We start from the raw sequence: 16,354 nt of genomic DNA, 5'->3' as shown, positions 1-16,354 counted from the left end.
AATCTCATAAGTGCCTAATTTTTAAGTTAATCTTTATCATACATATGAATACATAGGAAAACAATATATACAGGGCTCACTACAATTCATAGTTTCACGCATCCTTTGGGGATCTAGGAACGTATCCCTGGACTACTGCGTATCAAGAAATAAGATCTTATTACTTTCTATTACATTCCATTTTTGCTTTATTTCTTTAAAAAATGTCTGGATGCTAGCCAAAAGCAACTTGTATGTTCACCATGTTTATGACTATGAAAGTATGTGCACCTATGTTCATGAAACGAGATCTTTACAATGGGCAGTACTCGGATGCTATTTTATTCTGTTCTCTTCCCCTTCCCTTTTCTTTCTCCCTTGTAGCCCTGAGGACTGAAAGTAGAGCCTTCACATTGAGTTACAGGCCCTAGCCTTTTAAAAATAAATTTATTTATTTATTTATTTATTTATTTATTTATAGAAAGAGCCTGGCTAAGTCTCTAAGTTGCTTGGGCTGACTTTAAACTTGTGATCCTCCTGTTTCAGCTTCCCACACTGTGGGGATAACAGATATATACCACCACACTCATCCCTCCTCCATTTCTTAAAAAAAAAAAAAAACAAAAAACAAAAAAAAAAAAACACTGAGGGCCGGGGATTTAGCTCAGTGGCTTAAGCGCCTGCCTATAACTATGAGGTCCCGAGTTCAGTTCCCTGTACCAAAAAAAAAAAAAAAAAAAAAAAGGCAAGATTCACTAAAAGGTTTTTGTAACTATTTAGAAACCCTGCTCTAAGATAATAAAATATATTTTAGCCAACAGAATTCTCCTAGCTTAACAGGTATATCCTCAGATCCAGAATGTGTTGCATTGGCCAAGGTTTGGAGACAGGAAAGACCCCAACCAGTGATCTCAACTTGCTGTGTTTTAGAGCAGGGAAGCCAACACTAGGAAGGTGCCACAGAATGTCACTCACCTTGTAGTGGAAGGAGCTGGCTGGGGACCCGCTGGAGCCATACCGATCATTTTTCACTAGGTGGTTATAATAGTTATTGACCTTGGAATTAACATGGTGGTTGGACCCAGGGTCATCAGTGATGGGGCAGATAAAGTAGCCTTCATCATCGCTGTCAGTCTCAGAGTTACCATTGTGGTCACCTCTGAAGGATGGGCCACCATCCACGCCCTCCAGGCGGAAGATGAGGTCGTCATCGGCCATGCTGTAGGGATGCCCGTTTTACCCAAGGGGTGCACGGTCCAGCCAGAGTTACGAGGCCAATGCAGCAGTGAAGAACCTGCAAGGGAAGCAAGAGCCAGAGGGTGGGTGCTCTTCCCCTGAAGAAGGGTGGGGGTGACAGCTCACTGGGCACCTGAACCTGCCTGACACTGGCAACAGACAAGAGTTTGCACCCCCAGAGTAAACCCCAGAGCTGTCTTTTGGGGAGGCAGCTAGCTGTATCCAAGAACATTTCACAGTCCAAACTTGCCAACCCAGTTATTCTAAGACCTCTAGCACTTGGAAATGGTGGAACCAGAGATGCCTTAGCAACCAGTGATCTTCTTAGAATATAAATTAGATCAAGTTATTCGCTTAATGCTTTCCTGTTAACTTTCCTCCATATCTGTAATAAAATCCAGATGACTTTTTAAGGCTACAGGGACTGAGTAATCTGGCCCCCAGCCCACCTCTCCTCCAGCCATGGCTGCTCTCCAGGCACAGTGGTTTCTTCCTGTTCTGTGAACATATCACGCACATTCCTACCACAGGGCCTTTCTACTTGTGCCCTGTGCCTAGAACTACTTTCCTACAGTAGGTTCTTCTTTACCACCAGAACCCCGGCTCAAAAATCACTTTTTTAGAGAAACCTCTCCCAAATCTTCAAAAGAACCAACCTTCAAATGCACATCTAGTCACTCCCTTTTATTTTCTTCACAATCATTTTTACAAGCCGAAATCACCTTGTTTACTTTTTATTTTCCATTTGTGCTCTCCTTCTGCCTTTACGGTGCTCAGGACACTTCTCTGGAATACATGAGCATCCCAAGAGTGTCCTCTGCAACAGGATGAATAACAGCAAAAATATACAGCACTAACAGTCCCAAATGTCTGGGAGTGGAAGCCCATAATATAAATTACAGTATTTCATTGTACATTGTGAAACACTGTGTGACTTTTTTGTCAGAAAAGCAAAGTTTGGATATCCACAGACATACAAAAGTAGTAAAGGGATTATCAAAAATAGCAATATTAACATTCATGGCCAACTGATTTTCAACAAGGTGCCAAGATAACTGGCCCCCTCATCTTTATGGCCAACTGATTTTTCAATAAAGATGCTAAGGAAACTAAATAAGGAAGGAAGAATCTTCCAACAAATAGTGCTGGGGTAAGTGAGGATATGCAAAAATTAACTCAAAATACATCAAAGATCTAAATATAAAAGCTAAAGCTCTATTACAGGAAAATACAGGAGACCATCTTCTTGACCTTGGATATAACTCAGTATACACTCAAGAGACAATGAAAACATATGTCCACACAGAAACCTTTACATAGGTGTTCACAGCAGCATTAAGCATAACAGTCAAAAGGGGAACACAAATGTCCAGCAACTGATGAATGGATTTTAAAAAGTAGTATATTCGCATAATAGAATGTTACTTAAGAATACGTATTTTTCCAAGTACTGATACAAGTTTCAACCTTAAACTTAAAACTGTGATGCAAATTGAAAGAGATGGTCATCAAAAACTACCACTGCATAATTCAATGTATAGAAGGCAAATTTATAGAAACAGAAAGCAGATCAGTGAGGGCCAGGGCTGCAGGTAAAGGCAGAAGGGCAGCTGGAGAAATGGCCACGCGTCTCTTGTGAGGCGATGAAAATGTTCCAAAATTGACTGTGGCGCCAGCTCTATGACTGTGAATATGCTGAAAGCCACTGAAATGTACATTCTTAAATGCATGAACTGTAAGATGTGTGAATTTCAAGAAAATCAAAGTTTTTCGTGTGTGTGTGTGTGTGTGTGTGTGTGTGTGTGTATATATATATATATATATATATAAAAGATAGCTAAGACAGTTATGCTAATGATTTCTCTGAGGTCACTGAAGAGAAAGATCTGTGCAGATATTGTTCGAACAACTGAATGCAGATGTTTTGTGCTCTGGGTGAATGATTTGGGGATGACAATGCACAATGTATGCATCATAGTTGCCCCCGATTGATGTGTTTTAAAATTTTGTTTTAATTTTTTCTTTTTTTTTTATCTTTGAAATAGATTTGGAAAAAACAAGTTAAAGTTTTTAAAAAGTCAGGAAAAAAATGTTAAATTTAAAAAGCAAGCTGTAGAAAATCATATATATTGTGGTGTGAAAAGAAGAAAAGAAAGGACAATTATACATATATCAAAACTTTTTCAAAAAAAAAAAAACTTTTCCAAAAGGATTTCAGCCCACACTGGAATGGACAGGGGAACTGGGAGCTGGAAGCCAGGAATAAAGGGAAAGCTTGTGCACTTATGTACTGATCTGTTTGCAAAGCTGGACTGCTTTCAATGCAAGATAATAAATGTTAATCTGTGTTTTAAAAACTGTTTAAGAGCCAAGCACAATGGTAAGTCTGTAGGCCCAGCTACTGGGGAGGCTGAGGCAGGAGGCTCACCTGAGTCCCGGAGTTTGGGTGAGCTTGGCATCAGAGACAGAGCTCATTTCTTAAAAGAAAAAAAAATTTTTTTCTTGATGAAGACAACAATTCTAATTATTCTTTACAGGTCTGTCTATTATATAGACCTTGGCATTTTCTTGACAACTACTGAGGGACGAAACACATATTCCTACCCATACCTAGATGGCAATCAAAAATTTTCAGGAAACTCCTTTTGTGTAGTGTACTTTTGCTATTTTCTAACCCGTGTATGGCTTTTGGTTTTCTTTTTATTCTTTTCCTTTCATATTCCACCCACATGTTGATTTCTCCACCCACAATTTGCAAATCAATGTCAATTTTGTTTCTTATCTTCTGAGTGAGACAGAGTCAGCAGCTGGAGCTGATAGCAGAGCCACCTGACCGCTGTTGCTCAGGTCTGCCCTGGGCCTAGGCCTGCTGCTTCTGCCCTGGAATCTCCCTCTACCCTGGGAAGCTCCTAGCAGGACTCCCTGCCAACCAAGATAGTGTGGTGGTGGAGCTGCCAGTGCGCCCAGCCAGGTCAGCAAGCTCTGGGTGCCAAGATGGTGCCATGGGAGGGGCCAGACCACAGCTTTAGCCAACACAAAGCAGGCTGTGCGGCTTCATGGTGAGAGCTTAATCCCACTCTGGTTACCAGGGGCAAATCCTGGCTCTGTTGCAGGTGATCCTGACAAATCAATCCATCTCGCTGGGATTCCACAGCTAGTTCACAGAAGACTTAGAACAGAATCACAGCCCTTGGCCACATCTTATCACGGACCTCATGTTCTCCTGACTCTGGGAAACAAGAGCAGCTGTAGGCAAGCGGGTGTGACTCTCGGCCTGGTACAGTGTCTTGTGCACGGCCGGCACTGGATAGGCACTGTAGACAGAGTGAACCTCATCTGTCTGGTAAGGCAGCTATAGCAGTGCCTGCTAACTATTAAAACTGTTCCCTGCTTCTTCCTTAATAACAGAATCAGTGTTGGCAAGAGCTAATCACATGGCAACTCTGAAAGGGCTGCATTTCCCAGACTCCTTTACAGCTGTGTCTGATCATGTGACCAAAACCCTACCAATGGGATATGAGCAGAAATACTGTGTGCAACTTTGGGCAAGTGTTCTTTAAGACCCTTTTGCTCTCTTTCTTTCTTCTGTTTGGAACACAGGTTCAACTACTGGAGTTCAAGCAGCTACCCTGGCCTTAACATAGAAGCCATGTACGGAGAGACCAGCAGAGCCTTCAGACAACAGCAAATGGGTTTCTGACGTCATACAGCAACATTCTACTCCAGTACAATTTATTGTAATTTTCCTTTTTTTCCCCCTCACAACCTGCTAATTCTACCCGGTTTGGCAGCCCCTTTTCCCCCACATTGTAACAAGTAACATTCAGAGGCAAGGTCAGCCTGGGGAAACTGTGCCCTCAATCCAGAGTCCTAACTTGGTAGCTGCTCTCACACGTGTACTTAAACACAGGGTACCTAGGGAAGGGTTGTCAGCTTCCCCTAGACAGGTAAGGAACTCTTGTTAGCCCGTGACACAGCTCCATGGCACCTGTTTTGATATCAGCCTCCTAGTAACCTCCATCAAACTTGCACTTCCTTGACCCAAAGGACACTGATCCTCCAGGTTTCCTCTGCCCTTAACAGGCACTGACAGCCCCACCCTGTCCTTCACAAGCACTGGGAAAATACTTTCACAGAGGTAAAATTCTGAGCTAAAAAGCTGGCAAACCCCAGCTCTGGTACTTCCGAGTTTCACCTCTCAACCCTCTGTGGAGCAGCTGTAAATAGGGATGCATAATTACACCAATTACATAGTTTTAGCTCACCAGTGCCCAGTGACTGCACAAAGCAAGTCCTGAGACAGAGGAACTGTTGTTATCTGCATCGTTTCTAGTATCGTGAATAAAGAGGGTGAGCCTTGGGTCCCAGCCAGGCTGGTGACCTGAATATCTGGTTAGGAACAAAGCCAGATAACTTCAGGAGTCTTCAGGGAACAGATTATTTTAGGTTCTCACCATAAAATTCATGGCTGTCCCTACATCATGCTATTCAGGGCTCCTCTGGCAGCCAGAGAGCAGAAAACTATGCTTGCAATGTCCTGGATGAGTCTTGCAGGTCAATAAGCTGCCTGCCTATGCAGACAGAGGCTATATATTCCCGCCCTGATTTCAAGACCCAGCATCCCAGAGCCACTATGGCTTACACAGAGCTAGCCAGTGCACACTCTGGTACATGCTCGGCAACTCCGGAAGATTTGGGTAGTTGGGGGGGGGGTACAGTGAATGTGTCACATGACCCAAGTCTATACAGCACTAGTACCTGCCCACCAGTAACTGATTCAGAAGTGGTCACGTGACTTGAGTCAACCCAATCTGGCCCTGCCCAGGCTTAGGGCTTCTGCTTGAGTGACTAGAAGAGGAGTCAATCCTTAGTGCTAGACATAAATTATAAATGGACTGAGGCCACTGCAGAACAATGATGAAAAGAAGAGGAGAGGAGAACAAGAGATGAGCAGAAGAAAGCCTAGCAATGACACCATTTGAGAACCCAATGTATGTGCAGGAAACTAAACTACCCACTCGTTCTGGACTTCTGAATTACAGGCTTATGCTAAACCCAGCCTTTAAGAGAGGGATTACACGTAGGCTTTCTGTTACAATATGAAATGTCCAAAACTCAGCCAAGACTTAGAACTGTGATGTATTATTTATATACAAGTAAGAACAACACCCTTTCCCTACCGTGGCCATCTGTATGACCACCAAAGTTGAACACTGCTTAAATGACCTGAGTAAACAACTTCTGCAAACATGCATGAGCAGCTCTGCTTCCCTAAGAGCTAACAACTATTTGTTAACTATTCTCAGTGTCATTCCTGCTGGATGTTTCTAAATAATAACTTTCTTTGCTCTTCCTTATTATTTCCCTATTATTCATTATTGCTAATTTCCTGGTGATAAATAAAGAACCAGCTCCATTCCAACACTTTGTTTCCCTACCCTCCACATTAGTGGGGCTCCTAGTTCTTCTAGTACTGGGGATTGAAGCCAGACCTTCACACTGAGCTACATCCCAGCTTTCTTTTTTCAACTTTTTATTTTGAAACAAGGTCTTGCTAAGTAGCTCAGGTGCCCAGGCTGGGATGGAATGTTTTATTCCATCCCAGGCTGACTGCCTCAGCCTCCTAGGGTATTGTGATTACAGGTGTGCACCACCGCAGCTGGCTCTCTTAATTCCTTTAGATATCAGGCTAAGAACTCTGTCTTACTCCAAAAACTACAAGTAGCTAGGAGCTGCTCACCATTTAGCGTGAGTTCCTCTCACTATGAGACAGGAGAAGATGTGGCTTTTGTACTGCAGATGTTTGGTGGGTGATAAGAAAGTGAAACTACCGTGACTCCTATCAACCTCATAATGACACCATAATTGTTACTCAAATAAAACAGACAAATACCTGGGAAGGCCTTTCTGCACACTACACACTTGACGTGGCCTCTTGCATGTGATGAATGGAGCCTGCCAGGCCCAGAAGTGACTGTTGACCTCTAGAAAGGCCACTGTGAGGAAGGAAGCAAACAACAGAGAGAGGCTGCCCCAGGTGGTACAGTACTTGGCCTGCTCTGGGCTTCTCTTGCAGTCCAGTTTCAGTTCTCTGCACCCTTCAAAGAGGAACACAACCCAAAGCCCAGCGGAGTGACTGGCAGGCTACGCTCTGCAGTTCCATGGCTGGCCAATGTCTGCCTTCTGGCTCCATTGCGAGGGGCCTCCTCTGTCCTGGAAAACAGACTTCCCTACACCAGTGCTTAGTGGGTGCTAGTCCAATAGTCAAATGCCTTTACGCTCTGGATCTTATTAACTAGGGTGCAACCTCAGGAGTTGCTAATTCAAGCAAAAAGCTAAGAATTCATGTCAGTGACTCATCAATATCTAGACCTCCAGCACGAAGCAGATGCTGACAAATAAACATTGAAATGATAGAAAAAATAATACTTTATGTCACAATAAAAGGACCCATATACAGGTCCCCACATCCATTTGTCTCTTTCTTCCTGCCATCTCAAGCCCACTACTTTCTTTTCTTTCCTTTTTTTTTTTTTTTTTTTTTTTTGTACAGGGGATCAAACTCAACCTCACATTGGCCAGGCAGGTGCTTATGCCACTGAGCTATAACTCCGGCCCCTAAACCCACTACTTTCTAGGCCTAAGAGCCAGTCACTGTTCACAGCTAAGTATCACCTTCCTAAGTTTGCAACTGCAGGTCCCTCTGGTCAGAATGCTTTCCCTATTCTTGAGTATACACTTGTTCTCTTTAAAAATCTCGCTCAAATTTGGATCTCCTCCAGAAAGCCTTCCCTGGATGGACTCCTTGCCCATGAAACAGTGGACAGCAAACAGTACCTACCCTAGGGTTGTTCAGAAGATTCACTGAGAGCAGGCCTGTGGCACCTGGCATAGACGTGGTACTCAACAGTGCTAGTTGCTGTCACACCTGACCAAACTCACATCCTTATCACCTTCCTCTCAGGCCCTCCCTACACAATTCCATTACACCAAAGGGGCAAAACATTAGCATGACAGAACGATAATGGTCCTCCCAAAGATGTTTACATCCCAATGCTTGGATCCTGTGTCTATATTACCTTACAGGGCAAAAAGAATTTTGTAGAGATGCTTAAGGCTCTTGTGATGGAGAACTGTCTGGATTATCTGATGATGATGTCACAAGGGTCTGTATGGAAAGAAGGCTGAAAAGTCAAAAAGAAAAAAAAAAGTAACAAGGAAAGTGTGAGGTAGAAAGAGAAAGATTTAGGGCAGGGGATGTAACTCAGTGGTACAGCAAGTGCTTAGCATATGCAAGGCCTTGGGTTCATCATTCCCCACAGCAAGGCAGGGAGGAAAGGAGGAAGAAAGGGGAGGAGGGGGAACAAAGGAAGATGTGAAGATGCTGTGCTGCTGGCTTTGGAGGAAGAGGGGCCACAAGCCAAGGAATCCAGGGGCCTCAGATGCTGGAAAAGGCAAAGAAACAGACTTTCTCCTAGAGTTTCCAGAAGGAACATAACATTACAGAAACCTTAACTTTTAATATTTCTGATGCCCAGAACTGTAGGTAATAACTTTGCGTTGTTTTAATGAAGTTTGCTATCATTTGTTACAGCAGCAATAAGAAACTTATAGTCTGGAACAATGGCTCTGAACATGGGGCAATTTTGCTTCCTTGGAGACGTTCTGTCTGGAGACATTTGGGATTGTTGTTAAGTCCAGGCTGCAAGCGGCACCACAAGGAAGAATGATCTGATCAAAATGTTAGCAGTGCTGAGACTGAGAAACTCTGCTCTAGAACAATGGTGGAACTTACCATTGTCATTAGGGAGGCTGATCCAACCCTCTTTCCCTCTTGTCCTCTTTAAAAACAAATCTCCATGCATTCCATAGAGACAGAGAAATTAGCTTACTGACTGATGAGAACAACAATCTGCTACATAAACCAGCAAGATAAGCCAACACTTGTTCTGCTTAAAGGCTCATAACAGTACCTCTGCAAGCTGGGCATAGTGGTGCTGTACTGCAAGGAGTTCAAGGTCAGCCTGCCATACATAGTGAGTTCTAAGCTAGCCTGAACTATATAGTGAGCTCCTGTCTCAAAAAAACAAAGAAACAAAATGAAATAACAACTAATAAATCTAGTCCAAAATGTAATCTATTAAAATAGATTTTTTAAAAAAATACTTTTGCAGCACACTGTTTTCTTCTAATAAAATTCTCATTGGGCAAGGGCTCTTGTATTATTTAGAAATTATAAAAATACATTTTAGGGTGTAAAGCACAAGATTATAATTATAGCTTCGATTAGCAAAATGCACAAGGGAGCTTTAAATTTTAATGTTTAAGCATCTGCAGATACCTCTTTGTGTGCCTAGAACACAGTGAATTCCTGGCAGGTCAGACGAGGAATACAGTGTATCTTACTTCTTCCAGTGAACTCTGTGTTTACACAGCCCTCCTAGGGGCCAGATCACGGGAACATATCAAACAAAAGCAGCCGTGTCTTCTTCTTCTCCAGCTCACAGCCCAGAGCATGCCTAGCACACACCGTGAGTCCAGGCCTGTACACTGTATAAATGAGTAAGTGAAGGAAGGAGAGCAATCTGCTGCTGTCACAATGGACCCAGCAGGCACAAGGAGCATGGGGAATACTGAATTGCTGTTTCAGGGAGCCAGTTAGCCCAGTGGCAGGGCTGAAATTTCATGGAGCACCTGAAAAGCACTGAGACCAGGATCTGAGTTCAAGTCCCAGATCTGCCACTACTATCTGAGTGAGCAATGTTGGGCAAATTACCTAACCTCTCAGTATCACCCTCTGTAAAATTCATTCACTCAATAGACTGAAGCAGACTGAATAAGGAACAAAGGTAAAAAAGCTAGCTAGCAAAGCCACTGTAGTGTAGACATGTGGGCAGTCCCACATGAATGCCCAGCCTTTGCCTCTCCTATACCTTGGTCATGTGACTGCATTAGGACCAGTGGAATTGGACAGAAATAACCAGCCTACTTTCAGGCCCACCCAGAAGCCTGATTCCCACACCCTGGGCAGCCTCCCCTCCACCATGATCCTGCTCAGAGCAGATTCATGGCATTTCAGTATCACTTACAAAGTATTTGCTGTGGAACTCAATCTCCCAGGAGGACTTGAGCTCCACGCTCCTCCCTCCCTGGGCTTTGAACTGGCTGTACCCTCCTCAGGCTCCTGTCTCAGGGTACTTATCAGGTCTCAGCTTAAATGTCGTCTCCTCCAGGAAGTCTCCCCTAAATCACAGACACTTTTAATCATAATTCTAACAGAGAAGTTTAGCAATTTACCCTAAAAATCACAGCTAGAAAGAGGGTGAGTTAGATTTGCAGCTGATGCTGCCTGAATCCAGGGCTTATGACATAGTCATCACATTCTGAATCAGCAATTCTAAAATTGTGGTACTGGGACTCTCTGGACCACCAGCAGCAGCCAGAGCAACAGCCTCACTGAGGAACTTCTCAGACGGAAATGCAAACTCTCTGGCGTCACTTAGACCTACCAAATTAACTTCCAGATTTAAACAAGCCCTCCAGGGGAGGCTCTTGAGCCCTGCAATTGAGAATCGCAGGTCTAGAGAAACTTTTTGCAGTTGATTACCTGTTGCTCAGCCACTTCCTGTGTTTTGCTGGCCCCTGCTTTATTATCAGCATGTCAGTGATTCACTCCTTTTTTTGTATGAGGTCTTTCTGTTTGTGTCCACCACCCCTGGCCGAAAGAATATGATCCCACAACACCTTAAAGCCCAAGCCACTTTATCCCAGGTGTAGACACTGCCCTTTCTCTAAACCTTCCTTCCAGGAGCAAACTATTTTGGTAAGCAGAAAGGACCTCCCTCCACACAGAAATTTCTTTTAGTCAGACCAGCCAACTGCTACTACTGGCTCTAGCCCTGATCCTGAAACTTTTCTGCTTCACGTTTAAGAAGTGAACCAGAAATATACTGTGACTCCTGTGTAATGAACTGGAGCTCCAAATTTCTGCATTCACCCTAGGCTTTCTCCATACAGCTCCCAGGATTCCCACAACCAGACACCAATCCTGGCAAACACTGGACAAGACTTTTTTGGAAAATCTGACTAGTGCAAGATACAAAATCTGAAGACCTACTACTCCAGTGGGTCAGTGTGGCAGGAGCAGCTGGAGGGAAGAGCACAAAGAGCCATAGCCACAGACCTCAAAGAGCTCACTGGCGCCCATTCTTCCCTGCAGACACCAGGGACTACCAGGAGGCCTAGGCTCCTTTCAGCTCATGGCTGTGTCCTCCTCACCAGGCCAGCAAAAAAGGAAGCGGGGTGTGTTCCAATGCCCAGGCTTGAGAGAGGGAAGTGGTCTCATCTCCTCTCCAACCCCACATCCCACGCGCTACACATGGTGGGATTACAGCTCTCACTTGCTTGCTCTGTGTCCCCCACTTAACCCATCTTGCTTATTACATAGACTCTGCTGATCACGTGGCTGGCCCCCACTTACAGGGCTTCTGGGAACCTGAGGACCACTCAGAGCTTCAGTTTTCTTCTCTGTGAAATGCGCCTTCCCCTATGAGTGACCCAAACACGACAGGGAGCGCTGAAGGAGGACTCAGTAGTAAAGTTCCCAGTGAAAGTCCCCACTGGGCATATCTTTCCCTCAACACACACACACACCCGGGACGCAGCTAGACTGCTTCGGGCGCCCCACCCTCAGGCAAATCTAGCCCCAGGCTTACCCGAGGCCCCGCCCCCTGCCACCGCGCGCGCCACAGCTCTGCCCCTTGGCACATTTGTCAGGTGCGCCTGCCAACACCCAACTCCTGCAGCCAACAGTGTAGCGAGAGCGTACACACAACCTTCGGAGTTCCGGGAATTCGGGCCCACGCAGTCTCTAGTTAAGGGACCAAGTGGGAGAGGTGGCTCCGGACCTCGCAGCCAAGCTGGTTGCACTGCGCGCCCCCTCTCCGGAACCCCAGCCCGCCTCGCGGCCAGAACGCGGGCACCGCTTGCCCAGTGCGTTTCTCACGTACACGACTCCCCCATTTTACAGAAGCAAGCCCCGAGCGCCCCCGCTTTCTTCTCGCCTTCTGCGCCACCTCGGGCTGCAGCGGAGCGCGCGGGCCTGCCGAGCGCAGCGGGTCCCCACCTACCTCTCTCTGCTGCGAGGGCGCGGCAGCCGCTGAGCACCGCCGCGAGGAACCAGAGGAGTCGGCAGAGGCTCTCGGCGCGGCGCTCCAGGGTGCAGGGCGGGGGAGCCCCCGAGAGTGCCGGGGAGCGGCGAGGGGGCGCGTGCCTGGGACTGGAGCGCGGGCGATCGGGAGCCGGAACGGAGCAGCTGTGGCGCGAGTGTTGGTTCCAGGAAGGAGCGAAGCTCGAGCAGCAGCTGCGGCGCGTCTAGGGTAGGAGCGGCTGCCGGGGCGGGACTGCGGCGCAGGGCGCTCACGTGGCCGCCCCCACCCCCTCCGTAGCCGTCACCGCCCCTGCAGCAGCCGAGCTGGCCTTCCGCCCCTTGCTCAGCGACTAACGGTGAGCGGCTGCTCCCCGGCCTGTGGAATGCAGATACACTACAGCGTTGGAGCTTGACTAAAGCCCATGCCCGTTTGTGTAAATCTCTGTGCATACCTTTGAAATATTTTTGTCGGAAGTATTTTTTCAGACTTCTGCTATATACAATTTAGGCACTTAAAATAATTCCAATCATCTGTGCAATAATTATCTCCTCCAAGGATTGCTTTTTGTTGTTGTTTTCTCCCAGGTTGAGCTCAAACTCCCGGGTTGGGCTCAAATTTGAGATCCTCGGTTGGAGAGCTGGGATCATGTGCGTGCACTAGCACACTAGGCTTCACTTAGAGTGTCCTGGGTGTTGCTATATTCCTGACTCTGAACCCAGGGCCTAGAACTTGGTATATGCTTAATAAGTCCTATGATATAAATGGATAGTATGATAACTACTGTGAATATTTTGCTATTATGTACTTCCACACACTTTCCTAGTGAAACTTTAGAAATCTCACAAATTTCTTTTTAGAAATAAAATAGCAATTTAAAAAATTTGAATGTTAACAATTGTATTTGTCAAACAACTTACTTCATTCTAGCTCCACACCAACTCTTGTAAGGTAGATAGGTATCGTTAACCTTGTTTTACAGATTATAAAATTAAGGCTGATAGAGATAATGACTTGCCCAGCAACACAGCCAGCAAAAAAACAGGGCTAAAAGTTATCAGACTTCTAGGAACCACTGAGGTGTCTTTGGGAGTTACAAAAGGGAGTAGAGGAGGACTTTCTATTGCAGGGCTCCAAAGCTCTGGGGTCTGCTTAGTTACCTTGTGATGAAAGGAGAGAAATTTGAATGGCTCCCCAGGGCAGAAGGGGAAGGAGGCAGGCAAGAACTTGAGAATTTGGGGGCTCAGGAAATGAAGTCTTGAAGTGACAGCCTCCAAGCAAAGTTTCTCTTTTCCTGTCTTAGTTATCTTTCCTGTTGCTGGGACAAAACCAAACCAAACCAAAACAAAACTCACCAAAACTATAGGGGAAAAGGTGTATTTAGCTCACAGTGTATGGACGTTTCAATCCATAGTTGACTGGCTCCAAGCAGAGTGGCATGGCAGAGGAGAAAAGTTCATGGTGCCCATGAGGCAGCAAAAGCAAAAAGGGATCTTAATAGCATCTTTCTGCCCCTCTCATATTGTACCTAGACCGCTGAATCATATGGCTCCAGTGGCAAAGCAGCCTGCGCAGCAGTCTGGAACTGTTGCAGAGCCTTTTCTTGTTCTGGGCCCCACTCAAAACTAGCAGCTCTATGAGCTGGGAATATAGCTCAGGGGCACAGCCTCTGCCTGGCAACTGCAAGGTCCTCAGTTTGATTCCCAGTACCAAAACAAAAACAAAAACCCACCACCATCACCACCATCACCAACAACAAAAAAACCTAGCAGCTTTCCAAGTCACTTGGTAAATGGGCTAGAGAAAGACATCAAAGTGAGGAATGTGCTCCCTCCAAGATGCAAATAGGCCCACTACACCTTGTGCTGATTTTTTTGGTTGTAGGGAAAGCCAGATGGAATACCTTTTATCTTAGAAGGAATATCTCTACATGATTTACACCACTGGACTCCTAGAAATTTCACTGGGGTAGAAGAACCTTGAATTTTTGTCTGATTTATTTCCCATCCCACGGCTCTCAAAAGCCTTACTAACAAATCCGGCATGGTTGCTACCTCCTGCTCACTTGACCCAATCAGCATACTATCATCAATATAATTGGCCAGTATGCTATGTTGTGAGAGAGAAAGGTGATTAAGATCTCTATGAACTAAAGTGTGACACAGGGCCAGCGAATTAATACAACCCTGAGGTAGTATAGTAAAGTTATATTGCTAGCATTGCCAGCTGAAAGCATATTGTGTCTGATGGTCCTCAGGAACAGGTATGGAGAAGGCATTTGCCAAATTTATAGCTGTATGCCAAGTACCAGCACATGTGTTAATCTGCTCAAGCAAGGAAACTACATCTGTACCATAGCTAACATCAGAGGCACCACTTGATTCAGTTTATGGTAATCTGTCATTTTCAAAGACCCCTCCATCTTCTGCACAGCCCCAATGGGAGACTTGAATGAAGATATGGTGAGTAACCCATGCCTGGATACTTCAAGTTGTTGATGATGGCACCAATCTCTGTAATCTCTTCAGGAATATGATGCTGCTTTTGGTTTACTATTTTACCAGGCAGAGATAACTCTAATGGATTCAATTTGACCTTTCCAACAGTCATAGCCCTCAGACTATAGGTTAGGGAGCCAATGTAAGGATTCTGCCAACTACTAAATATGTCTATCCAATTATACATTTTGGAACAGGAGAAATGACTACAGCATAGATTCAAGGACCTACCAGACTCATTGTGAGTTGGACCTTTGCTAAAACTTCATCGATCTCTGACCTCTTACTGGAGGTCCCCAAGGATGTTTTGAATCCCCTGGAATCAGTGTTAGTTCAGAACCAATGTCTAACAGTCCCTGAAATGTTTGATCATTTCCCTTCCTCCAATGTACAGTCAATTGGGCAGAAACCCTTAGGTCTCTCTGAGAAAGGATAAGAGAAAGATTGACTGTATAAATTTTTGGCACATCAAGGTTCTTTCCCAAAGAGAACTTATTTCCCCTTCATTTAAAGGCTTCTGGTTATGTAAACTGGCTCATATTCGAGAGCTGGTTGATGGGCATATGATTCTCCATTATCCTAATTTGAAGTAGGTTTCTGTTCATTTGCCTTTAAGTGTTTTCAATTATATAAATCTAATAAAACTTTTGTAGGCTTCTCATCTCTTTCACTTTTGGGAACATTGTGGCTGATCAGCCAGTGCCATGGATCTACACGTGTCAGATTATTCTGGTCATTGTCCTGCTTCTGCTGTCCCTTACAGTAAGTACATGGACCCTGCCTTTGGTGATTAAGTGCTGCCACTTGTCCTCTGCCACTCCAGGGTCCAAGCAAGTCCATTGCCTTTAAATTTCCCAACTGAGTAACCGCAGGCCCCATCATAAAGTCTGGCATACAGAGAAGAACAATGACAGTGCTTTTCGGGGATGCTGGTGCTCCCCACCCAAATCTGTTTCTCAAGGTATTGGTGAAAGGTATATTTTCTGGATCATCCCAGTGTAGAAGATTAGGTATAATGGAACAGATTCACTCCAACATTGCCATTTTCCTAAGCTTCTGAATCCCTTCATCAAGAGTAAACCATGGAATATCAGGCATCTCTAACTCCTTCACAGTGGGCATCTTTTGACCCATACTTATGCCAACCAGTCAAATAAGCTATTAACACCTTTCCCTACTCAGTGAGCATTACGTTCAGAATCCCTGCTTTTAATGGGCCCACATCAACAAACTTGCCTTAATCCAGGTGTATATTTTTGCCACTGTTATCCCACATCCATAAAATTCATTCCCATTCTTGCTTATTAGGCCTTGGCTTATAAAAAGTAGAAAACTCAAGAAATTCTTTGGGACAATAATGGATCACACCAGGAGCCTTCTGAGATTTGAGTCTGGTTATAGGCCTAGAGGCAAAAATGGGTGGTGAGGAGTATCAGCACTACCCTGCGTGGTCAACACAGAATCGGTTGGCGCAGACATACTGAAAGAGGCCAA

The 16,354-nt window shown here is 45.0% G+C and overlaps 1 protein-coding gene across 4 annotated transcripts in view; it reads right to left on the bottom strand.

Annotated features, from left to right (window-relative positions):
- Eef2k (eukaryotic elongation factor 2 kinase) overlaps positions 1 to 12,553 on the bottom strand; it is a 57,501-nt gene extending 44,948 nt beyond the window's left edge. For 2 of the 4 annotated variants that reach the window (XR_010039875.1, XM_013141897.3), the window contains exons 1-2: positions 12,345 to 12,553; positions 955 to 1,273 (exon numbers count right to left, since the gene is read on the bottom strand). Coding sequence is in view for 2 of the 4 variants with exons in the window: in XM_013141897.3 (XP_012997351.2) it covers positions 955 to 1,197 (243 nt within the window). In the remaining 2 variants the exon portion in view is untranslated. The remainder of the gene's footprint in view (positions 1 to 954; positions 1,274 to 12,344) is intronic. The other 2 variants (XR_010039876.1, XM_003477807.5) reach the window with 2 other exon arrangements.
- Between the last annotated feature and the right edge of the window lie 3,801 nt (positions 12,554 to 16,354).

The sequence above is a fragment of the Cavia porcellus genome, unplaced genomic scaffold, assembly GCF_034190915.1.
Source record: "Cavia porcellus strain 051 isolate PalLab524CR breed Dunkin Hartley unplaced genomic scaffold, mCavPor4.1 scaffold_16, whole genome shotgun sequence".
Lineage (NCBI taxonomy): Eukaryota > Metazoa > Chordata > Mammalia > Rodentia > Caviidae > Cavia > Cavia porcellus.
This window is presented reverse-complemented; position numbering and strand designations above follow the sequence as displayed.